The sequence below is a fragment of the Corvus brachyrhynchos genome, unplaced genomic scaffold, assembly GCF_000691975.1.
Source record: "Corvus brachyrhynchos isolate BGI_N302 unplaced genomic scaffold, ASM69197v1 scaffold54, whole genome shotgun sequence".
NCBI classification, from domain to species: Eukaryota; Metazoa; Chordata; class Aves; order Passeriformes; family Corvidae; genus Corvus; species Corvus brachyrhynchos.
The window spans coordinates 1,934,674-1,954,874 of NW_008237902.1; the positions used below are offsets into that span (position 1 = coordinate 1,934,674).

Consider the following 20,201-nt stretch of genomic DNA (forward strand, 5'->3'; position numbering starts at 1 on the left):
GTCTGCCTCCCCTCCCTGGTGTGGGCCCGCTGCACGATGACACCACCACATTACTGTGACATAGAAGAAAAAGCTCATTCATGATCCAGTGCCAAACACCTGTATCACTTATCCACCCAAAACACCACTGCTCACTCAAGTACTAAGAGCATAAAGGCAACTGTGAAAGCTGGTAGTATTATCACCTGGGCAGGTAACAGAACAAGCTCTGCTTATGTGTATTTAAAAAAAAAAAACAAAAACCCAGCTCTTCCCACAACTGGCAACATGAATCTGACCAGGGCAGATTCCCTGGAAAGCAGCCAAATCATTATGTTTATAAAGATCTTGCCTATATCCATGGACACGCTTGCAAAGAACTAAATATAGCGGTTTTCATTATTAAATTGTATCTTCTCCAAACTTTTATTCTCATCTTGTTTCCACTGTTTTTTTCCCTGTGTATTTGTTAATTTGAGAGTTTATTTTCCACCGGCTTTTATGCATTTTGCTCCTGTTTTCATGTATCCAAACACCTTCGCTGTGACTTTCTTCCCCTAAGTCTGGGCTGTGTCACATTGCGTTTCCAGCACAAAAACAAAAGTACAAGCTGCTGTTCACATCACCCTACTCCAAACAGTGTGAGGTTCACTCTCATAGGAAAAAATACAGAAGCAGTGCAAACGCAGAAAACAGAGGAGCTATTCAGAAAGACAGTTTCTGAAAAATATACATTGAAATTACTTTTATTTTTGCTGGAATTAAAAAAACATAGGAATATTGACATTGCATTTAAAACCCCCAGGAAGTTAAAGATTATACATTGTTGTATCTCTGAAATCCAATAAAAGTGTCTCCATCATGCATTTTTTAGGAGATATCACTGTATGAACACGTTGAACCAAGATTTTTAAAGATGTGTCAGGCTGTCCAAACTCCACAGTGCTCTCCATTAAATACACAAAATGTGTCACTCTTCTGGGAAGGGACACTGTCCAAAAGTTAGACAATTCAACAAAGAATTTCTAGGAAAGACATCAAACCCCAGTTCTTATGGGAAGGAAAACTTAGATGTATTTAAAGGTAATCAGAGAGCTTTAGTTTGAGATTTCTGTTTTAGGTTTGGAGAAATGTTACTGTATGTGCTGCTTCTCTCTGTTCTACTCCATGTATTAATACTGGCAAGTACCACATTAGGGGTGTTCTTATCCTAAATGTAGACTCTTAAGCTGGTGTAATCATTCCTTTGCATCTTCCCCGTACTGCAAATAAGGTACACTGACAGGGTAACAGACAGTTGTATGCAAACACAGAGAGTCATTTAAATTACCTGAAGTTTGGAAAGAAAAGTTGTGAATTTATACAGCCATGATGCAGATTGTATGATTTGTCTTCACCAGGGTTAAAGCAGTATATACACAGCTGGTTTAAAATGACACATTTCTTCTCAATGTGTCAGGTAAGTAAAGCTTTCTATGAAAGTCCTTTTGAAAGTCATAATCTTCAAAGTCTTGCAGCTGCTAGAATGAGACAATTCAAATTGCTACAGCTTTGGCTCCAGACAAGCAGACAGGAGTTAAATGCTTAGGAATAGTGTCCATCATGAATCCTAATGGTTATGGGGATGAGACCTCAAAAACATCGGTCTTGCCTGTCCCAGGAGCTGACTGACTGCAATGATAGCATTTGTGGCATTCATTCATAAATATCACTATACATTTGTACTTAAAGCCATGTCCTAACAGTAATAAAGACAACAATCCTGGGGGAATAATCACATTAAATGTATATATAAGAACACTATAAAAGAGTGACAAAGTTATATTTCATTACAAAAGAGGTTTCTCTTTTTTTTTCTGCTAATTCCTTTTTAAACTAAAACAGGCTTTCATTCTTATGTCACCAAATGGGAAAAAAAAATCAAATCCTAAAATTCTGATGTTTAGGAAAAAACAGGAAAACTATTGTCATACTACAAAACATTTCACTTTACAACAACCCCAAAGAGTTATCTATTATCTGGATGATAAAGAAAAAATGGGACATGAGAAGGATAAGATCTTAAAACATTTTGAGACCTTGAGTATTTTTGGATAAAATTCTCTATTCTGATCAATGCAAGACTCTCTGACCTTAGGGGGACATTTGTACAGGGAACAAATATATGTGGAACCAGCCAGAGAGATGCTATGGATCAGGAGAAAAATCCTACCTTTATTTTGGTGTTTTATCATTTTTCCAGTATAAATTGATGTGTGAACCATCTCAACAATACGAAGCAGGTACATTCTAACAATTTCCAACACAAATCCCGACACTTTAATTTACTTAACAGTATACTGTCCGTCAAAAAAATTAAAATCTGTTTATTTCACATTCTTTATGATGAAAAGTATATAAACTGCACTTTTAAATTAAATCATGTTCCGCCAAAACTGGTCTGCTTTAAGACTGATAACTTTAGTGGAGGGAATTAAGATGCTTCAGCAAGTATCAATTTTCTGTTAAAAAATGTCCGCAAGACGAAATAAAAAAATTCCTTAATTTACAATAAGCAGTGTAAACAGCAAAAACAACAGAAGCCACAAAGTTTCACGCACCAGCTGCTGGCAGACAGGTAACTCCAAATGCTCATAAAACTTTGTATCTTCCTTTGTTGGTTGGTTGGTAAGAATTTTGCTGCAAATAAAAAAGAGGATAATCACAGTTAAAAGTGAAGAAGGACAAATGAATTGCAATAAAACCCCACTAGGTTATCAGCTGGGTACGTTGTAAAGCTACAGCAAACCAGATCTCTCAACACATATAAAATATTAAAATGAGGGGAATCATTCTCCTCTCCCCTGCCTGATGGTGTTGAAACTAGGAAATTTACTGGGACCAAACTCTTTGAGGGGTCTTCATTCAAAAATCTCTGTCAATGTGTTATCTCCATCTGCTGGCTGGATAGCAGCCGTGTTCTGGCTGATTAACCAGTGTAATGGATTTTTAGGCTGTTCAATAGAACAGTGGTTTTGAGATCTGTAGGTCCCAGTCCCTGATATTAGTAAAACCTTATGCCAGAGCGTCAACATTTGCAGAAGTCAATCTCATAACGCATACATTAAGACACTTTCCCTCTGCATTCTGGATATTGTACTCACCAATCTGATAAGCTCCTCTTTTATAAGTCGTGTGATTTCTGCCTTTGCTTTCTGTACAGCCAGTTCATTGGCACCTGAAGATAAAAATATGTATTATAATCTTACACAGAAAGTGTTTATGAAGCTTACAGAATAAACATTGCTGCCTACTTTCAGAAGCATAGTAAAACTTGCTGAATATCCTCAGCTATTTGGTGAAGAACACTCTATTGCACAGAATGCCACAGCTTGACTGAGTTCTCTTTTAAGAAAGATACTCCAAACAGTCATAAATGATACTGTTCAGAAATATGTAGGATTAGAGGTTTCTTGATAAAAAGTCAACCATCATGACATTTGCAAAGTTTTTGTTGTAGTAGTTGATGCAATTTCTTATACCTTTAACAGCCTAAAGAGAATTCTATTTTTTCCCTTATTTTACACTGGCATAGACCTCTTTGTGCTTATTCTTTTTCCTCTTTTCTTTTCCTCTCTTCCAAACTGGTTTCATAGATTAGCTGTTGTTCTGTCACAGGTGAGGAGAAGCCTCTCTGTGATCCCCATGGATCATTTGATGAAATGTATTACGATAAACAAGTGTTTTTCAGTAACTACAGTGAGTCTGTAACTCAAGTGTCTGAACACTGGCTACAGAAATTCCATGTCTAATTACAAAACTAGACTCAGAGCTGTAACAGAAACATTTATAAAAAGAATACATACTTTCTATAGCCAAATAAATCTTTCTTTCTCCTTCCTTGGGTTCTTTGCCTGGAGGGAAGTAAGTTCCCCTGATTGTAATGGCAGCTTCAGAATATTCACTGATTCTCTGCAGTGCTTCTTTGGAGGTAACTTTCCATCTGGCAGTCTGCAGGGTGAAGGATATGGGAGGATCAACAAGGAGAAAGGCACCACACAAAATAGCAATACATTAGTTCTGCCAACGTGGGCAGAACCTCAAATATAAATACAGGGAATTTGTACTTGATACTGTGAAATATAAATCCTCAAAATAACAGAGGAGGTAGATCAGAGCAGCAATATTCTGAACGGCAGAAATACTCAGGTACTAAAAAAAGGACAAAGAGCTGTAGCAGTCATGGCAGTAAAGCCTTTGCAAAAAACACCAGACAGTGTCAGAGATTTGGGTATTAGAGAAGTGAGTAGAGGGTGAAGAGATTTTTGTCTGATAATGAATACTTGTTTTTCTGATACTCTCTGCAGTAAGTCCAAAGCATTGCATTTATATAACCTGAGAAGTAATCACAGATAATGTAGTAATTTCAATTAGGTATCATCAGAAATAGAGACATAATATTTTATTGGTGTAAGTATGAAGAGAGGTTTTGTTAAATAATGATCATTTACACTTGATTATAGCAGAACAGTTACTTGCCTGTGGGAAGTCATTGATCTCTAATTCTTCTTCATATCTCTTAAATGACTCATTCTGTCCTCCATCCTGTTTCTCTTCCTCCTGCTTCTCTATGGGTACATAATTGAGCTTGGCATTGATTTTTTCAGCCAGTTGCTCTGCAATGGTCTTGGCAGACACAGTAGGAGCTTGAATTGTGCCTCCTCTCAGGATAGCATTTGTAGCCTGCTGCATCACGTCCTGTAAAAGCAGAAGTCCATACTGAGAACAAGGTAGCCAAAAAAAGTCCTATATAAACCAATAAGGGTTTCATTAAAGTTCTCTATGTAATGTAATTGTCTACATAACAAATACACTCTCCAGACTTCTGCTCTTCCTTTCTTCCTCTCAACAACTCCCTTCACACCTCCAAATAACTTACTGGACTTTCATATTTTCAGCTTAAAATATCTTTGGACATTCCAGAACAATTCACCTCAATCTAAACACATTGTACATCACATGTACATCTCATGCTTCAGCAGAGGAAGATGTTCTGCAACTCTGCCAAAGCTGACAAAACTAATTGTGCAATGTTATCAGTAAAGAACTGACTCTTTGCCAAGGCAAAGCATTTACGGTTCTGTAGTAAGTCTTATAAACGTATCAGCTCACTTACAAATCCTGTATAAGTAGTTAGCCCAGCCCAAATGAGATAAACAATGCAGTATGTCACTAGTGTGCAGAAACACTAAATCAAATGGCAGACACAGAACAAAGAACTGAACAACCTTTATTAAAAAAGAATAACATTGGTCTGTAAAGAGCCTGACCTTAAAGTGGAACGGGACCATGACTTGTGCCTCTGCTCCAAGATTCTTCTGGGCATTGATTCTCAAAGCCAATCTTTTAGCAATTTCCAATTTTTCTGCATTCCCGGCTGATGGTGTAGGAGCATTTGATGTTCCTGGTGCTGCCATGTCTTTTACTCTTTTCTTTGAATTGAACATGCTTTCAATTTGTTCATCAATCTAAAGAAAACAACAATTATATGATCACTGCATTTACCACTATATAATCTTATCATCATGGAGAAAGAAACACTAAGGGGCATTTAGTTTACATGCTTTTAAAGAAATTAATCTTGTAGAAATGGCAGAAGCCTGCCCAGAACTACAGCTCAACAAAAAGATGATCTAATCAGGAAAATGTCTGAACACAGTGTTTACTTGCAAGTCACAAAAAGGAGTCTATCAAACATTAAGAAAGGAATCTAGTAAGATTTAGAAATAGGAAATGCTACTATGAATGTCTTTAAAGCAATGCAAATAAAAATATGTTTGCAATTGAGGACAATAGTTCTATTTCACTTACGCAAGATTATTATCACAAATAATTTATGTGACATTTACATAACTACACACATTAAGTGTAAAACACCAGTAAGTCAGAAAGAGACACTGAAGATCTTCCTAGATCTTGATCTTCATAGCTGTATCTCTACATTTGAAGAATACATATGGTCAGTAACAAAGGTCACAGAGTAACTGAAATCCATGCACTCTGCAGTGTGTGATGTAACCTACTGAGGAAGAAAATCAAATGAATTGAGAAAATCCATAAGCAACTTAAATCCTATTCCCAGATGCTTACATCAACAGCTGTATCTTCATCATCTGAATCTTGCAAGCCAAGAGCTGCTTTTTGTAGCTTCTTTCTTTCATTAGCCAAAGCCTGTTCTGTTTCATCAAACTTAAAACCTTTGCCAGAGAATCCACTGCTTTTCTTAATCAACTTTCCCTCCTGAGAACAAAAACATGTATTATCATACTTAGGAGTTTCAAATTCTAGTTCTGATAGTCATAAAATAACTGTAAGATTATACAAATAATTTTGAAGTTCTTCAAAAAGCAAATCCTAGCACATTCATAAAGCTCTTCAAACTTAAAAGCTGCATTTCACAATGAAATGTAATAAAAAAACCTCTGTTAATTCAGCAGAGACAATAGCCTATTGGGATTTCCTGTAAGTATACATTTTAAATGCTTTTCAAATGCAGTAAAAAAAACCCTCCATTTTTTAGTATCAGAAGAACTCCAAAGTCACCATTCTCAGCATGAGCGAGATCCTCTGATGGCGAGAGCTCTAGAAATAATCATACAAATTCTGTGAAAGAACTTCATTATCTTGTATGTGAATCTTGTTAAAAGCTGAAATGCCCCTTATACCATAGGTATTTATAACATAACAGGTGACAATATTTAAATTCTCAAGAACAGTTCTTTAAATGACATTCAAGATCCCAATCTTGAGGTCCCTGATACACTTAGCTAAGCACACACTTGTTCCCAGTGAGGTGACCCCTGTGTGTACACTGGACAACTGGACCCACATGCATACACAGGCATTAAACCTGGACCAAGCCCTCTAGAGAAGAAAGAATTACTTACAGCCTTCTGTTGGTCTTTGAAGTCAGCCCAGAGCTTCTCCAAATCAGTAGGAATTGGATTCCCAGACAATTCCAAAGCCTTAATGATATCACCAGCATAACGTGCCTGATCCTCAGTAATGAATGTATATGCATACCCCTGGTCAAAATTAATTTAAGAGACAATTAGGAAAAAGCTCTCAAGACACTCCATCTCTAAATTTATTGAAGCACCCTTGCACAGATGCTGATTTCTGGTCAATGAAACTAACCACAACAGTCATGCAATAACGTTTTTTTAGTGGAAGTATAGAATGAATAATGTGATTTCCCAGGAAGCTGATAAAGAGGTAATCATCCAAAGATGGTAAACACAGAAATCTTTCCTTCCAACCAATCTTGTCATGGTTGAAAGCTTGAAAAATTAAAATCTTATCAATTTAGTAGGGCACATTTCCAACAGTAAAAAACACCCAAACTTTCAGCCACAAATGGGATTTAAAAGAACACTCATACATCAGAAGAACATGTAAGTTCCAAATTTCAGAGTGCTGAAGTTCAGAATATATTAAAAACACTCTTCACACCAACAACACAAACTACTCCCTCTGTAACTATCCCTTGGAACAACTTCATCAAGCAAGAAAGAAGGGGAAAATGCCAGTACTAACCAAACCAGACAACTGAGTGTACATACTTTATTGCCAGCTCGCCCAGTGCGGCCTGCTCGGTGCACATAGTCCTCATAATGGTTGGGACAGCTGTAATTGACCACCAGCATCAGCTGCTTCACATCCAAGCCCCTCGCTGCTACAGACGTGGCCACCAGAAGTTTGCAGGTTCCATTCTTGAAGTCATTAATAATGCTGTCCCTGTCATACTGATCAATACCTGCAAGACAAATCAGTTAATTATAAAGCTCTGCTTCAAGCCATGAGAATTTGTACCCAGGTCAAAACACCCTCCAACTTCAAACAACCAAAATCACAAGCAAATAAAACTTCAATACATTCACACTTTCAAAGGCAAAGTACACTAGCCAAAATAACCTCTATTATTTAGAATAACTTTTAATTTTTCAACTATCAAAAGACGTTTTCCCCATACCAAGACCTTCAAAAGCCTTTTATATATTATTTTCAATTTTCTACTTCAGCTGTAACCTCATCTGGAGGTTTTGTCTGTTCTCTAAAGGCAACAGAAATCTCAGAAAAACAAGAATATTTTTCCCCTTTTTATATAAAATGCTCTAGAAAAATAATGTAAGTTTTAAAATATACTGGGATGGACAGTATTGTAAAGAAATTTTTCTCCTCTTGGTACTTCCATTATATTACCATTAGTTGATAGAAGGAAAGTAAAGCGACAACTGCTGTTACTGTGGAATCTCAAATAAAAATATCATGTGATCCTGCCCAATGGCACTCACTACTCTACAATAACAAGTAGTTAGCAATATTCCCTGAGAGGTGTTAACTCTCAGTAACAGTCCTCTTGCACAGACACAAGATTTGGCATCTGATGACATCTCAAAGGGAACAATGAAGAATAATCACACAAAACTATAATGTCTACTTCAAATTAAGAACAATTATCTTACCCAATTACAAAGCAAAACCTGCTTATGAAGAAATAATAACTGGTACTATACAGGAATAAAGTGATTTTTAACTACTGGATACCAACATTCTAGTCGGGAGTAGTTAATATAAATCCTTAAATTTGCAGATTACCTCCATGAAGAGACAAGCAAGGATAAGAGGCCCTCATTAAATCTTTCAACAACCCATCGGCGTGTTCTTGTTTATCTACAAATATAATAACAGATCCTTTCTCCTGATAGTGTCCCAGTAGCTCCAGTAACTTCAGAAACTTGTTCTCCTCCTCTATGACAATCTGGAAAAAGACATACAAAAGCAGAGTAGAAAGAGTATAATTTGTATCTTGAGTCATTAAACGAATTCAGAGTTTATAAAAGTAAAAATCAAGAACAGGAGATGACTTTTTCAGGCTGTTCCCATACCTAGTGGTAAAACTGCTGTTCATCTTAGTGCTACAAACCAACTTTAAAAATTACACTGCATTTGCAGATTAGGGTGTTGATTTATTTTGAGTTCATGTTTAATAAGGCCACTAAAACTTCTAAAAATAAAAACTCTGTGGGTATACTGGTTTATATTCAACATTGCTGGGAACAACCTTTTGCCAGCAAATGAGAAAATAAGCAAGGCAGATGTGTGATACTGACCACATGTTGCTCCACATCAGAACAGACAACACTTCTGCCTCCAACCTGCACTTCTATAGGTTTACTGAGGATCCTGCGAGCCAGGGCCTCCATAGCTCTGGGAAAAGTAGCAGAGAACATGACAGTCTGACGGTCAGGCCTGACGTTGTCTACAATGCGCATAACCTGTGGTACGAGAACATTCCCTGTTAATATCCAAGTGCTGTAACTCAACTTCGCACACATACAAAGCTGTCATCTTTAAAGTCAGGTAGTATCTGCACCTCACAGACTACAAAACATTCTTTATGGATTTCCTCTTGGCACCAAGCTGCCAGCATTGGAAGACAGGCAAAACTTGCTGGATTGAAAACTAAGTTGCATGGCAATATGCAATCTGGCAGCATCTCAGCAAAAATCATAGGAAATGAAGCAGAAACCCTACAGCTCAAGAAATAAATAAAAGGAATTTTCCTAGTTTTGGAGAACAGTATAGCCCATGACAACTGAAAGAGCCCTGGGTGTCCAAAGTTCTCAGCAAGTAATTAGTCAGCAGCACTTCCAACATCTTGCTCCTATCTCTTGCCAAGAGGCATCAAAGACTTGATAAACACATTACAACTACTAATACAACACCTGTATCAAGGGATTACACAGGGATACAACATGGCCACAAGTATTCAAAATGAGTGTGTAAAACACCCTGTGTATTACAGAAAAATCTAAGCTATACAGGAATTTATTGAAAGTAAAACATAGAATCCTGAATGGTTTGCGTTGGAACGAACCTTAAAGATCTTCTGGTTCCAACCCCTTGCCATGGGCAGGGAGGGATACCTTCCACTAGACGTGAGGATAACGTGATGTTATAATAATGTGACAATAGATGTGAAAATAATAGAAATACTAGAGTCAGCTTAAACTGCTGTCCATATGCAGCACACCCTTTTGAACACCCACTGACAGTGTAGTAATAATGTAGCATTGCAAAATCCTTGATGTGGAAAATAGCATCTTTTGGCACCATCCCTCATGTCATGAATTACCTGAGGCTCAAACCCCATGTCAAACATTCTGTCAGCTTCATCAAGTACAACATACGTGACTCTACGGAGATTTGTCACCCGACCTGTGAAAGGAGAGGAAAAAACACATGGGAAACAAAACCAAATGGAAATCTAGTTTCCCTTAGGAATATTTTTTTAAATGTTATATAGTCTCACTATCTTCTAATAAAGACATTAATTAATATTTTAAAAAATTCACTAGATGTGAATTTTAATGTTCACACTTTAATCACACATACATTCTGGGAAATGTGTAAGTATGCACAAGGCCCTTTTAGTTTGTCAAACTCTTCTCTTGCATACCATCATAGGGCCAGAAGAACCTGAAAAATTCAGAAAACTGCCCTCGCCAAAACACATCATAAAACTAAGACTGAGCTGAAGCAAGGAGCCACATCAGCCAGTATCTGACAGCGGCACCTAGAAAAGAACATATTAGAGATTACAGCGCATGTGTGGAAGGCAAAGCCCAGTGCTAACTGCTGCAGCCTCAGAAAATTCCTTTATACACAATCTGTAATGCTTCCTTGGAGCTAAGAATAACTATTTGAGGATAATCATACTAGTTCTAGATCACTGCTAATAATAGGCATAAAACAGAGTAAGCAAGTCTTTTCAAAATGACTATATAAAGATTAAAACCTACCCAGTAACACTCCTGAATTTAAAATCAAGAACCACCCCAAATTCTGGGACAGGTTGAAATAAAATAAGCAAGCTGTGTTTCTGTGAACATTTAGAAATTATCATGGACAGGATAATTAGCACCCTTCCCAAACAAACAGCAAAGAGACTCCCTTTCATGAGAAGGACTTAACTCAAGGATTTTAGAATCATACTGTCAAACAATATAAATGCATTCAGTTCCACAAAACTGTGGAGTGACACTGCCAAATGCTCTCAGAATGGAAAAGATTTGTTACATTTTCTACAACTATCACTCAGACTTGTGCCTATCAACCTACAGAAGAATTTGGTCCTCTCAGCTTTAGCAAATTGTAGCTGAATCCTCAAATTACTTAGGACATTACGCGCTGCATTTTTTAACATATGGAATTCATACTTAAGGAACAAAGTAAGTATTTCTTAATATCTACATATCTATTTAACATCTTAACACTTTCATCCCCAAATAGTAACTTCGTAAAATTACTTGGGAACAGCATTAATGTACCTACCTTTGACGATTTAAGTCTTGGAAGCCCAGTTCTATATGTCTTGAAGGTACTTTTTTCACAGAAGTTAAATAATGTCAACAGTTTAGTAGAGGTTTTGATGTGGAATAATTTAATAATAAAACTTTATCTAATAAGCATGCAATGGTTACACTAGGACAAAACCTCTTAAAGCTGCAGTGGCTTGGTTTAATCAAACTGAATATAAGGTCAGTTCTTTTACTTTTGAGCAGGTATTTAGGGAGGGCTTCTTTATCTATTTTTTAGAGCAAACAGATAAAGGCAGAGTCAGATGCTCTTGTAAAGTGGGGAACTGCTGAGCTACTCTAACATGAATAACAGATCAACCGGCAGACAAAATAAGCAACTGTTACATAACCTTTATCTAAACGACTTGAAGTTAAAAAATTTGGACCAGCACATCTCAAGTTTAGCAATGATAAACATTCTCAAAAATGCTTCAAGAATGTAGTATTTCCTGTCCTCCCAAAAAAAGTCAAACCAATATATGCTTAAACCTGTTATTAGTGCTATATATTCTCAAAAGCTAGATAGTGCAGCCTGAAGAGATATAAGAAAATTCCATAAGACCATTTAGCAAAATACATGATCTTCTGAATTTGTTAGAATTACACAACAAATGTGAAAAATTCTCCAAAGGAAAAGGTTTTCTACTCACCATTGTTAGCTGCTAACATGTCAATCATACGTCCAGGTGTGCAAACAATAATTTCAGCACCTCTTTTGAGTTCAGCTATCTGATTTCAAAACACAGTAAACAATCTATTAGTTTTTGCTTTGTGATTTCTTTCAGGTTTTTTAAAACATATATCACCTTGCAAAAAAGAAAACCACCTACATTGTAATACAGCTGTTCTACTAATGTGAATTAGGTAAAGATTTTTCATTAGCAATTTCTTTAAGTCTTCAGAAAACTTTGCTTCCAAAAAGAGTAATCCCTGACAGCCTGAGTTACCCCCACCTGAAGTAGTTTTAATGAGGATATTTCTTCAATGCAGTTAAGAGCCTGTAAGAAATGTCAGTGTTACATCAGGGACAAGTGATAGCAGACACACCATGTTCCATCACAGATGATCACTCCTGTTGTTTCCATAAATGGGTGGGATGGGGGTGTGGAAACCCTTGAAATTAATCTCTAAGTTACTTCAAGATGCAATATTTGATAATGCAATAAACCAATGTTATCATTTTCTGGCTTTTTTTATCTTAAGGGGAACTCTCAGAAAAATACAGCTTCTTAGTAACTTTCAAATTATTATATCCCACTAATAATTCAATTTTAATTTAATGGTCAGTACATACATAAAGAGAAACAGTCTGAAACATTTAAGGATTGTATTTGAGACTTTCCAAAATCTGTATGTTTAAGGCTAAGTTACATGCAAAGCTTTTTGCATTATTACCATTCCCACCGAGCAGATCAATCATGAAGACTGCAAATGTACTGGAATCATGGAAAAGGAAAATCAACTAATTTTGCTGCAAAAGTAACATTAACTAATAAAGCCCAAGCATTCTTTGACAAGACAGGCATGTGTTTTGCATACCTGTTCACTGATTCCTGTTCCTCCATAAACACAGACAACTCGAAGCCCAAGTGTCTTTGAGAATTTCTTGCACTCCTTGGTAATCTGCAAAGCCAACTCACGTGTAGGTGTCATAATGACGGCTGAAAAGCAAAACATTTTCATCATACATTGCAATATAAGAGATCTTATAATTTACACAATAGAAATTAATCTTTTGTAATGATGTTTACAGCAATTTACTTCCTATTTTTAAGAATGCAATTTCAAGGAAAAGATAATTGAGACTATGAGGAAGGAGTGGAAATCTGGTCCAAATCTAAAAATCAAAGGAGCAAGGTCTCCCAGATATGTGGACATGGGAGTGCTATTGAAACAACATTAAATAGCACTGTGATCATAAAACATTAAAGAGCATGGTGATCATTAACTAAAAAAAAAGCCACTTATCAATGGATATTAGTAAGCACTTCTCCCTATGACCAAGAGAAGAACTGAAATCCCATCTAAAGCATATACTTGAGGTTATATTTATTTAAATAGTAACTTTGAAAATAAAATCTTTTTACCTATGGGACCTTCTCCTTCTTCTAATGCTCTCTGATCCATAATGTGTCTGAACATGGGCAAAAGAAATGCAATAGTCTTTCCACTTCCTGTTTTAGCAATGCCAATCAAATCCCGTCCATTCATAATTGCTGGAATAGCCTGGGTTTGAATGGGAGTGGGCTTTTCATACCCATGTCTTAAAGAAGGAAAAAAAAATTTTTAAGAACAAAATAGAATTTGACAGATGTGAATCATGATGTCATGCTATATTTTTTTGCATATTCATATTTATATATACATACCAGTGCAATTCAAAAAGTACAGTTCAAAATGAGCAGCAAAAACATGATACAAACGGCAGAGACTAGTTAATAACAGTAATTGAACACTGAGTGACAAACACTCTGATGACTATGTAACACTTGCAGACATGGACATGTGGCATTATGCAACAAAGTAAAAGGTTCCTTCTCATGGACATGCCACAGAACACAGTGAGCAAAATCAAGGATGATACAGTTCATTAAGTGCTTGCTTACTTTTTGAGAGCAGTGAGAATCTTCATGGAAATACCACATTGTACCCAGGTTTTTATTGGTTTGGGACAGCCTTTTCCCTTGACTGTAATTCCTTCCAGCTCCAGCCTGTATACATTTACCTCTGCAATAGAGTTTACATTATAACAGAGTCAAACTTGACACTTCTCTACTACCTTGATCAAAAAACTCTTGCTTTGTCCCTTAACATGAAATACTAATTTTATCACTACCAGAAAAACAGCTTTTTGCTTGTTACACGTGAACACAGGAGTTAGGCTGAAAGGACTCAGATTAATTTTCCAACCAAAGACTCATATATAATTACGGTAAGTTATCAACAATAGTGATGCACCTGATTTAACACTTTTCTATAGCAAGCTGCTCCAAATGCTTTTTATATTCCGAAAGCATTTGCTGTTCCACAGCACACTGAAATCCACCATTCTTTTCTTTAATAGTGCACAAGGTGTTCTGGTTGTATTTGTCTTTACCTTCTTGAGTCATTTTAGCTAGTTCTGGTACTTCAACATAGAAGTTTTTCCTGAAAGGTTCATATTCTATCTTTCCATGATCCACTGGTTCTAGCAGCTTTCTCTGCTTGGTCTGATAGCCAGTCAGGGCAGTCTGAAGATCAACTTCCTCCTCTTCTGAGGAATACTGTAGAGATCACAATTTGTGTGTATATTAGGATTAATGAATTATGATGGTGTTTCCTTTTTTCATTTATAGCGAAACTATTCAGAAGAAACAAGTACTTCTTACTGTATTAGACATGAAACTGAAGAGCTGCTCTCAGCTTAAGAGGCCCAGTTGTTCCTTCCCCTAATTCTTTCATGTTTCTCCCAAACCTTAACTCTCACCATGTTCTGTATCACTTTCACAACTTTACCAATGCCAGCTACCAGGCCTGACATTCAGAAATAATCACTGCCATACAAAAGAAACAGTAAGAAAAAGCAGCCAACCAGCAGACTAGTGTCCCACTGCAGTCACAGATCTGACAGATGTCCCCACCTCAGCTTTGAAGGAGCACCAATAGCACTGGAACTGCAGCCACAAAGCATGGCCTGACGTGGCTGAGCTCCAGGGCCTGCAGGTTATTGAGTCCGTGACTCAGGCAAGGCTGTCCCTCCACAGCCTCCCGAGCAGCAAAATACCCACACCCTTCACAGCTCTTCAGGCCAAACACACACACAACCACAGGAAGCAAGAAGAGGCACTTTGCCTTTTCACAGGAGAAATGAAAAATATTTCCATTACCTCCATTGCATCTTGGTCATTCTCCATGAGCTCCCCTTTCTTCTTTTCTGACTCAGCAGCTGCCTTTTTGGTTGTCACCACGGTTACCACCTTGGTAACAGTTGGTCCAGTTTTCTATAAGAACAGTTTAAAAAAATTAATGCACTACTGTATAAAACAAAACCCATCCTGTAAAAAACATACAGAATATTTGTACTTCTGGATGCATTATGCTGAGCATTTTTTCCCCACTTCCCTCAGTGAAATGTAGTAAGAAAAATGCTTGCTAAAACAGTTGCATAAAAACACCAGGAAATGAAAGTGAAAGCAAACATGCATTAAGTGCATCTAAATTCTTGCTTTTTTGCACTTCCCCCATTTTTTTCCAAGCCATTTTGCTACTAAAACACAAAGTTATCTTTGCCTTTTAAAAATAAGTAATCTTTAACAGGTGATTTTACCTTTTCACTCCCACCTCCACCTTTCACACTTCTCATATTGAACTTCTTGACCTCTTCTTTTACTTCTTCCATATAAGCATCTAAAGGATCTAACTCCTCATCTTCAACCTCATTGCCTTCTTTTTCTCCTTCTGCAGTTTCCTCTTCATCATCTAATAACAGCAAAAAAGATAGGGATAAAAGACAGGGAAAGATGTAAGTCCTTGTATGTGTCAAATTATTGTCTATCCAAATAATTACAGCCCAGTGTTGTTACTATATAATTTTTCCTAATACAAATCTCTCCAGTTGGTTTATCAAAAATGTATCTTAAACCATTTGACACCATGACCAGATTTAGGCTTTATCATTTTATGGTTCATATTCTGAAGAGTAATTAGATGCTTTAAGATATTGTAATAAAAATATTACTAGGAACAAAAGTATTCTGTTATATATAAAGAGGTTAAATACCATCATCATCTTCTAAACTCCATTTTTTCCCCTGTTTCATCTCTTCAATTTCTTTTTTTAGCTCTCCTATGTTTTCCATTGCCTTCTTGCGTTGTTCTTCCCTCCATTTCTCCACTCTTTCTTTTCGTTTTCTCATTTCTTCTTCTAGTTTGTTCTGATCAAAATTCTATGATAAAAACCAACCAAACAATGAAAATTAACAGCTGCTGGCTTTAGCCTATGCTTATTTAAACAAACATAACCATTGAGTAAGCATGCTGCAGAAGACTGGACATCCACAAACTTATCTTGTAAATTTACAAGTGCTAAAAGTCTCTACCTCAGTAGCCACGGCATTTGTGGTAGCATCTTTATCCTTCTCTTCCTCTTTGTCGTCTTTGTCTTTTTTCTTTTCTTTGGAAACTTCCACACCTTCTGTCTTTTCTTTAGATCTTGATCTGAAAGGTAAGATCAAAGGTTTCTTAGAACATTACAGCTTTTCTCAGGGGGAGGATACATATATGCTGGACAGAAACAGAACTATGATTACCCTGTTATGTTTTCAAACACCTTACAAAACACACTGCTTCCCAGACAATCTTTCCATGTCATGGAATTATTTCCTCTAACTACCAGAAATGTCGATGCTAACCCAATTCACTGTCATGTGCCTTTCTCATTTCTTTGCAGACTTCATTTCAGAGCTCTTACAATTGATACTCCAGTTGTTCTGCACTTTATTTTACACCTCCTTGAAGTCAGCATTTAGAAAAGACATAGAAAAAATTTCCTGTTTGTGGAATTTCTAGAGAACGGTAAAGTGATCTAGCATATTGCCACGGAAATGTGAGCATCCCCCTAAAGACACCATCCTGGCTGACAGACAAAAGCCCTTCTCCCTGGGAAAAGCTACTCATGTGGTGCAAATGTAACACTTGCTCTGAATTCAAAACCCATTTATCACAGGTTTTACTGTCCTTGCTTGCATCCAATTTAAAAAAAAAGAATGCACCTAAACTAAATTTGTGCTAACTTACAACAATAAATATAAAATTCACTTTAGCTAATTGAATCTCATTAAGCTTTTTTCTTTGGGCTGTTCTAATACAAAACATACACTTATTCCCAAAGCCTTTGTGATTCCAGCTTGTGATGATTTCTTGAGTGTCATCAATGCTTTTTCTGTATACAGACTGTTGCTACCATTTATGGACTTCCCACTCATTTTACAGCAGAGCCTGATTATAGTCTGTTTGCAATTATATCTGAAAACCCTATCAAGATACATTTAAAAGACAATGACCTTCAGTAAGCTTTCACACATTTCTAAAGCCAAGAACACAAGAATACCTGTTTTCTGTTTTCCTATTCTTGCTTGGACTGGAGGATCGAGACCGTCTCCCTCTACTCCTGCTCCTCGAGCGCCTCCTCTCTCGGCTCCGGGATCGTCTTCTCTCTCGGCTCCGTTCCCTTTCTCTACTCCTTGAACGTCTGACACGCAACAAAATTGTCTTTACTACAACTTTAGCCTTCTGTTGAGGAACAGGTTATAAAAGGAACCCACCAATCATCAAGACCACTAAGAACTTATAAACTCCAGCACCAGCAAGCCAGAAAGCATTTAATAAGCAAAAAGCCTTAAGCACAGTGAAATCTCTGGCGGACATCAGCAGAGTAACTAACTGGAGTGGGAGAACATCAATATTCAGTGGACAGGCTGATGCTTTGACTGGAGCCGATGTCTTACCTTTGACGCTTTCTGTCCCGCGAGCGAGACCTTCTCTTGTCCCTGCTGCGTGACCTCTCCCGTCTTCGATCCCGATCCCTGCTCCTGGAGCGCCTGTCCTCACGTTTCCTCTTGTCCGATGGGGAGCGACTCCTGGAACGGCTCCCGGAGCGCCCCCGGGATGCAGAGCGCTTCCGATAATGCCTGTGTGGCACATTCACACAGCGTGAGCATCAGAACCACGCGCAGTTAAATGTGTTTGTGAGGTGGTCAAGCAAGCAAAAAAAATTATCTTAATTTCTTGGACTTTTTAAATGTCTAAACATCTTGCCGAACTGATTAATATATATATGTATTATATACATAATATGCATATACACTCCTAATGATGCTGAAATTAGAAGGATTATTTGGTCACAATTTTGTTTTAGTTTTAGATTACTACTACAAGCACATCATGAGAACACCAGAGCATCAAGAACAATCTCCTTTTCAGAAATCCACTGATATCTGTTTCATATATAGGAAAAGCTGAAGGCTCTTTGAAGCTATCCCAAAATCTGTCAAGCAAAAATACTGCTCTTTGTTGCTTTTTATACAATACGTGTTTACTCATGCAAAGTAGGTAAACTATACCTTTGCTCAACAGGAAAGCTGCCACACTGGAATTAAAGAAACATAAACCCCTGAGGATGCGATACAGCTGTGGTCAATACCTTTACCATGCTGACATCAATAGAAATTCCATAATATCAAACCTCCCAACAGAAGTTGACAAAAGTCAGCAAGACTTGAGGGGTGTGTGATGGAGATGGGTGTCTCCTTTCCTCCCCTCATTAATGCTCTTATCCCAACCACACTGTGGGGCATAGCAGGGCTAGGAATTTTCTAGGAAACTCTTCATCTGAGTGTACAAGTCACAGAGGGATGTTTACTGTGACCATTTCCTCTTCCTCCAATTCCAGATTTTTGGTCACCATGCCAGAATAATTCCCTTGTTCACTCTCCAGTGGCTCAGGACTCACAGACCCGTTCTCCTAATGAGCCCAGTAGTCATGCTAGAGAAGCAGGAAAAAGCAGAGAAGGCAAGACTTTAAGCCCCCCAACTGCTTGTTTCACTTCTATCGTAGTATTAAAATAGGTCAGCATTAAAAATAACAGTATATTTATACTTAGTCTATGTTATGTGGTATATTTAGATACCACGTGCATTCGGAGTTCATACAGTAGCACATCCTGCCTACCAGTAGGATAACTGAGTGCCAAGAATATCTGTCAGCATTGAGATTTTAAATTTCTTTCCCGTCTCCATCACAAACTTCCATTGGATTTGCTCTATACTTCCTCTCTTTCTAATATTTTAGTTTTAGAGAAATAATTTTGTTTTTAAGTTTTTTTCCTCTACACTGTGCAATAAAGCCAAAAAGATGATTTCAGGTTGCAGAAGCCCCAGTGCATGGAACATTTCTTCACACCAACCCCAGCACAGGCAGCCCCCACCCATGTCCACTCACCATTCGCTCTCACCCACTTACCATTTCTTCACTTCTAAAACTTTTCGTACGTTAAAATAGAAAAATAATACAAGTTTAAACCCACTTTTAACATTCCTTTTAGCCCAAACAGAAAAACCTTGTCATTTGCAGCAGAGAAGCTATGCTGTGACAAGCAAGGGAGTCCTGCTGGATGGAGTGCCAGAGCTTGGCTTTCAATTCAGGTGGCTCTAACGGGTGTCCTGTACCGCCCACTGCTGCCCCAGCTCATTTGGAGCTAATTTAGGTAGATCTGTGGGAGTGCCCAGCTCTGCACTAGATCACTAACTTGAGCCTAAGGTTGTTGTTAAAATTTCAAGTCATCTGCCTCTCTTGGTGTAAATCTCCGTTATAGACCTGGAAGCTGTTACAGTGTAGTACAACCGCATGTGTGGCCTGTCGTCTCAGCTTTAGTATTAAAATCTAATTAAACTAGGAAACAGAGGCATATACCCGACAGCACTTGCAAACTGTGGCATCGGTTTAAAGCCTGATAGGTGTGAGCAGCTCCATACCATCTAGAGCACAGGCTTGGCCCGAGACACACGCAGCACAGGGGGCCATTACTGCCGAGCTGGTTACAACACTAACTGGGTCTTTATATCAGCTGCGAGAAAGCAAAAGATACGCGATCCTGCATAAGTACAAAAGGTACAAGCAAAAACATCTAAAGCAGATTAACCCCCTTACGTGGCTAATTATGGCATTTTGGAACACGCCGGCGAAGGCCGGAGGAGTTCCAGGAGCCACGGGGTCGGTGCCGGTGAGCCCCGGCACCTCGGACGCACCTAGCGCTGGCACCCGCGGCCCCGGCCCTGCCCTCA

At 37.8% G+C, this 20,201-nt stretch overlaps 1 protein-coding gene across 1 annotated transcript; it reads right to left on the minus strand.

Moving 5' to 3' along the window:
- Positions 1–709: 709 nt before the first annotated feature.
- On the minus strand, positions 710–18,100 carry DDX46 (DEAD-box helicase 46). Its single transcript, XM_017732974.1, has 22 exons — positions 17,867–18,100; positions 17,470–17,610; positions 16,460–16,577; positions 16,141–16,306; positions 15,688–15,839; positions 15,248–15,361; positions 14,479–14,644; positions 13,988–14,108; positions 13,469–13,644; positions 12,921–13,042; positions 12,032–12,110; positions 10,157–10,239; positions 9,132–9,296; positions 8,617–8,779; positions 7,581–7,774; positions 6,906–7,043; positions 6,109–6,258; positions 5,289–5,486; positions 4,498–4,716; positions 3,825–3,969; positions 3,123–3,196; positions 710–2,658 (listed from the first exon to the last, which is right to left on the minus strand). Exons 4-22 carry the CDS (start codon positions 16,274–16,276, stop codon positions 2,611–2,613), a joined length of 2,643 nt encoding a protein of 880 aa, XP_017588463.1. The 5' UTR covers positions 16,277–16,306; positions 16,460–16,577; positions 17,470–17,610; positions 17,867–18,100; the 3' UTR covers positions 710–2,610.
- Between the last annotated feature and the right edge of the window lie 2,101 nt (positions 18,101–20,201).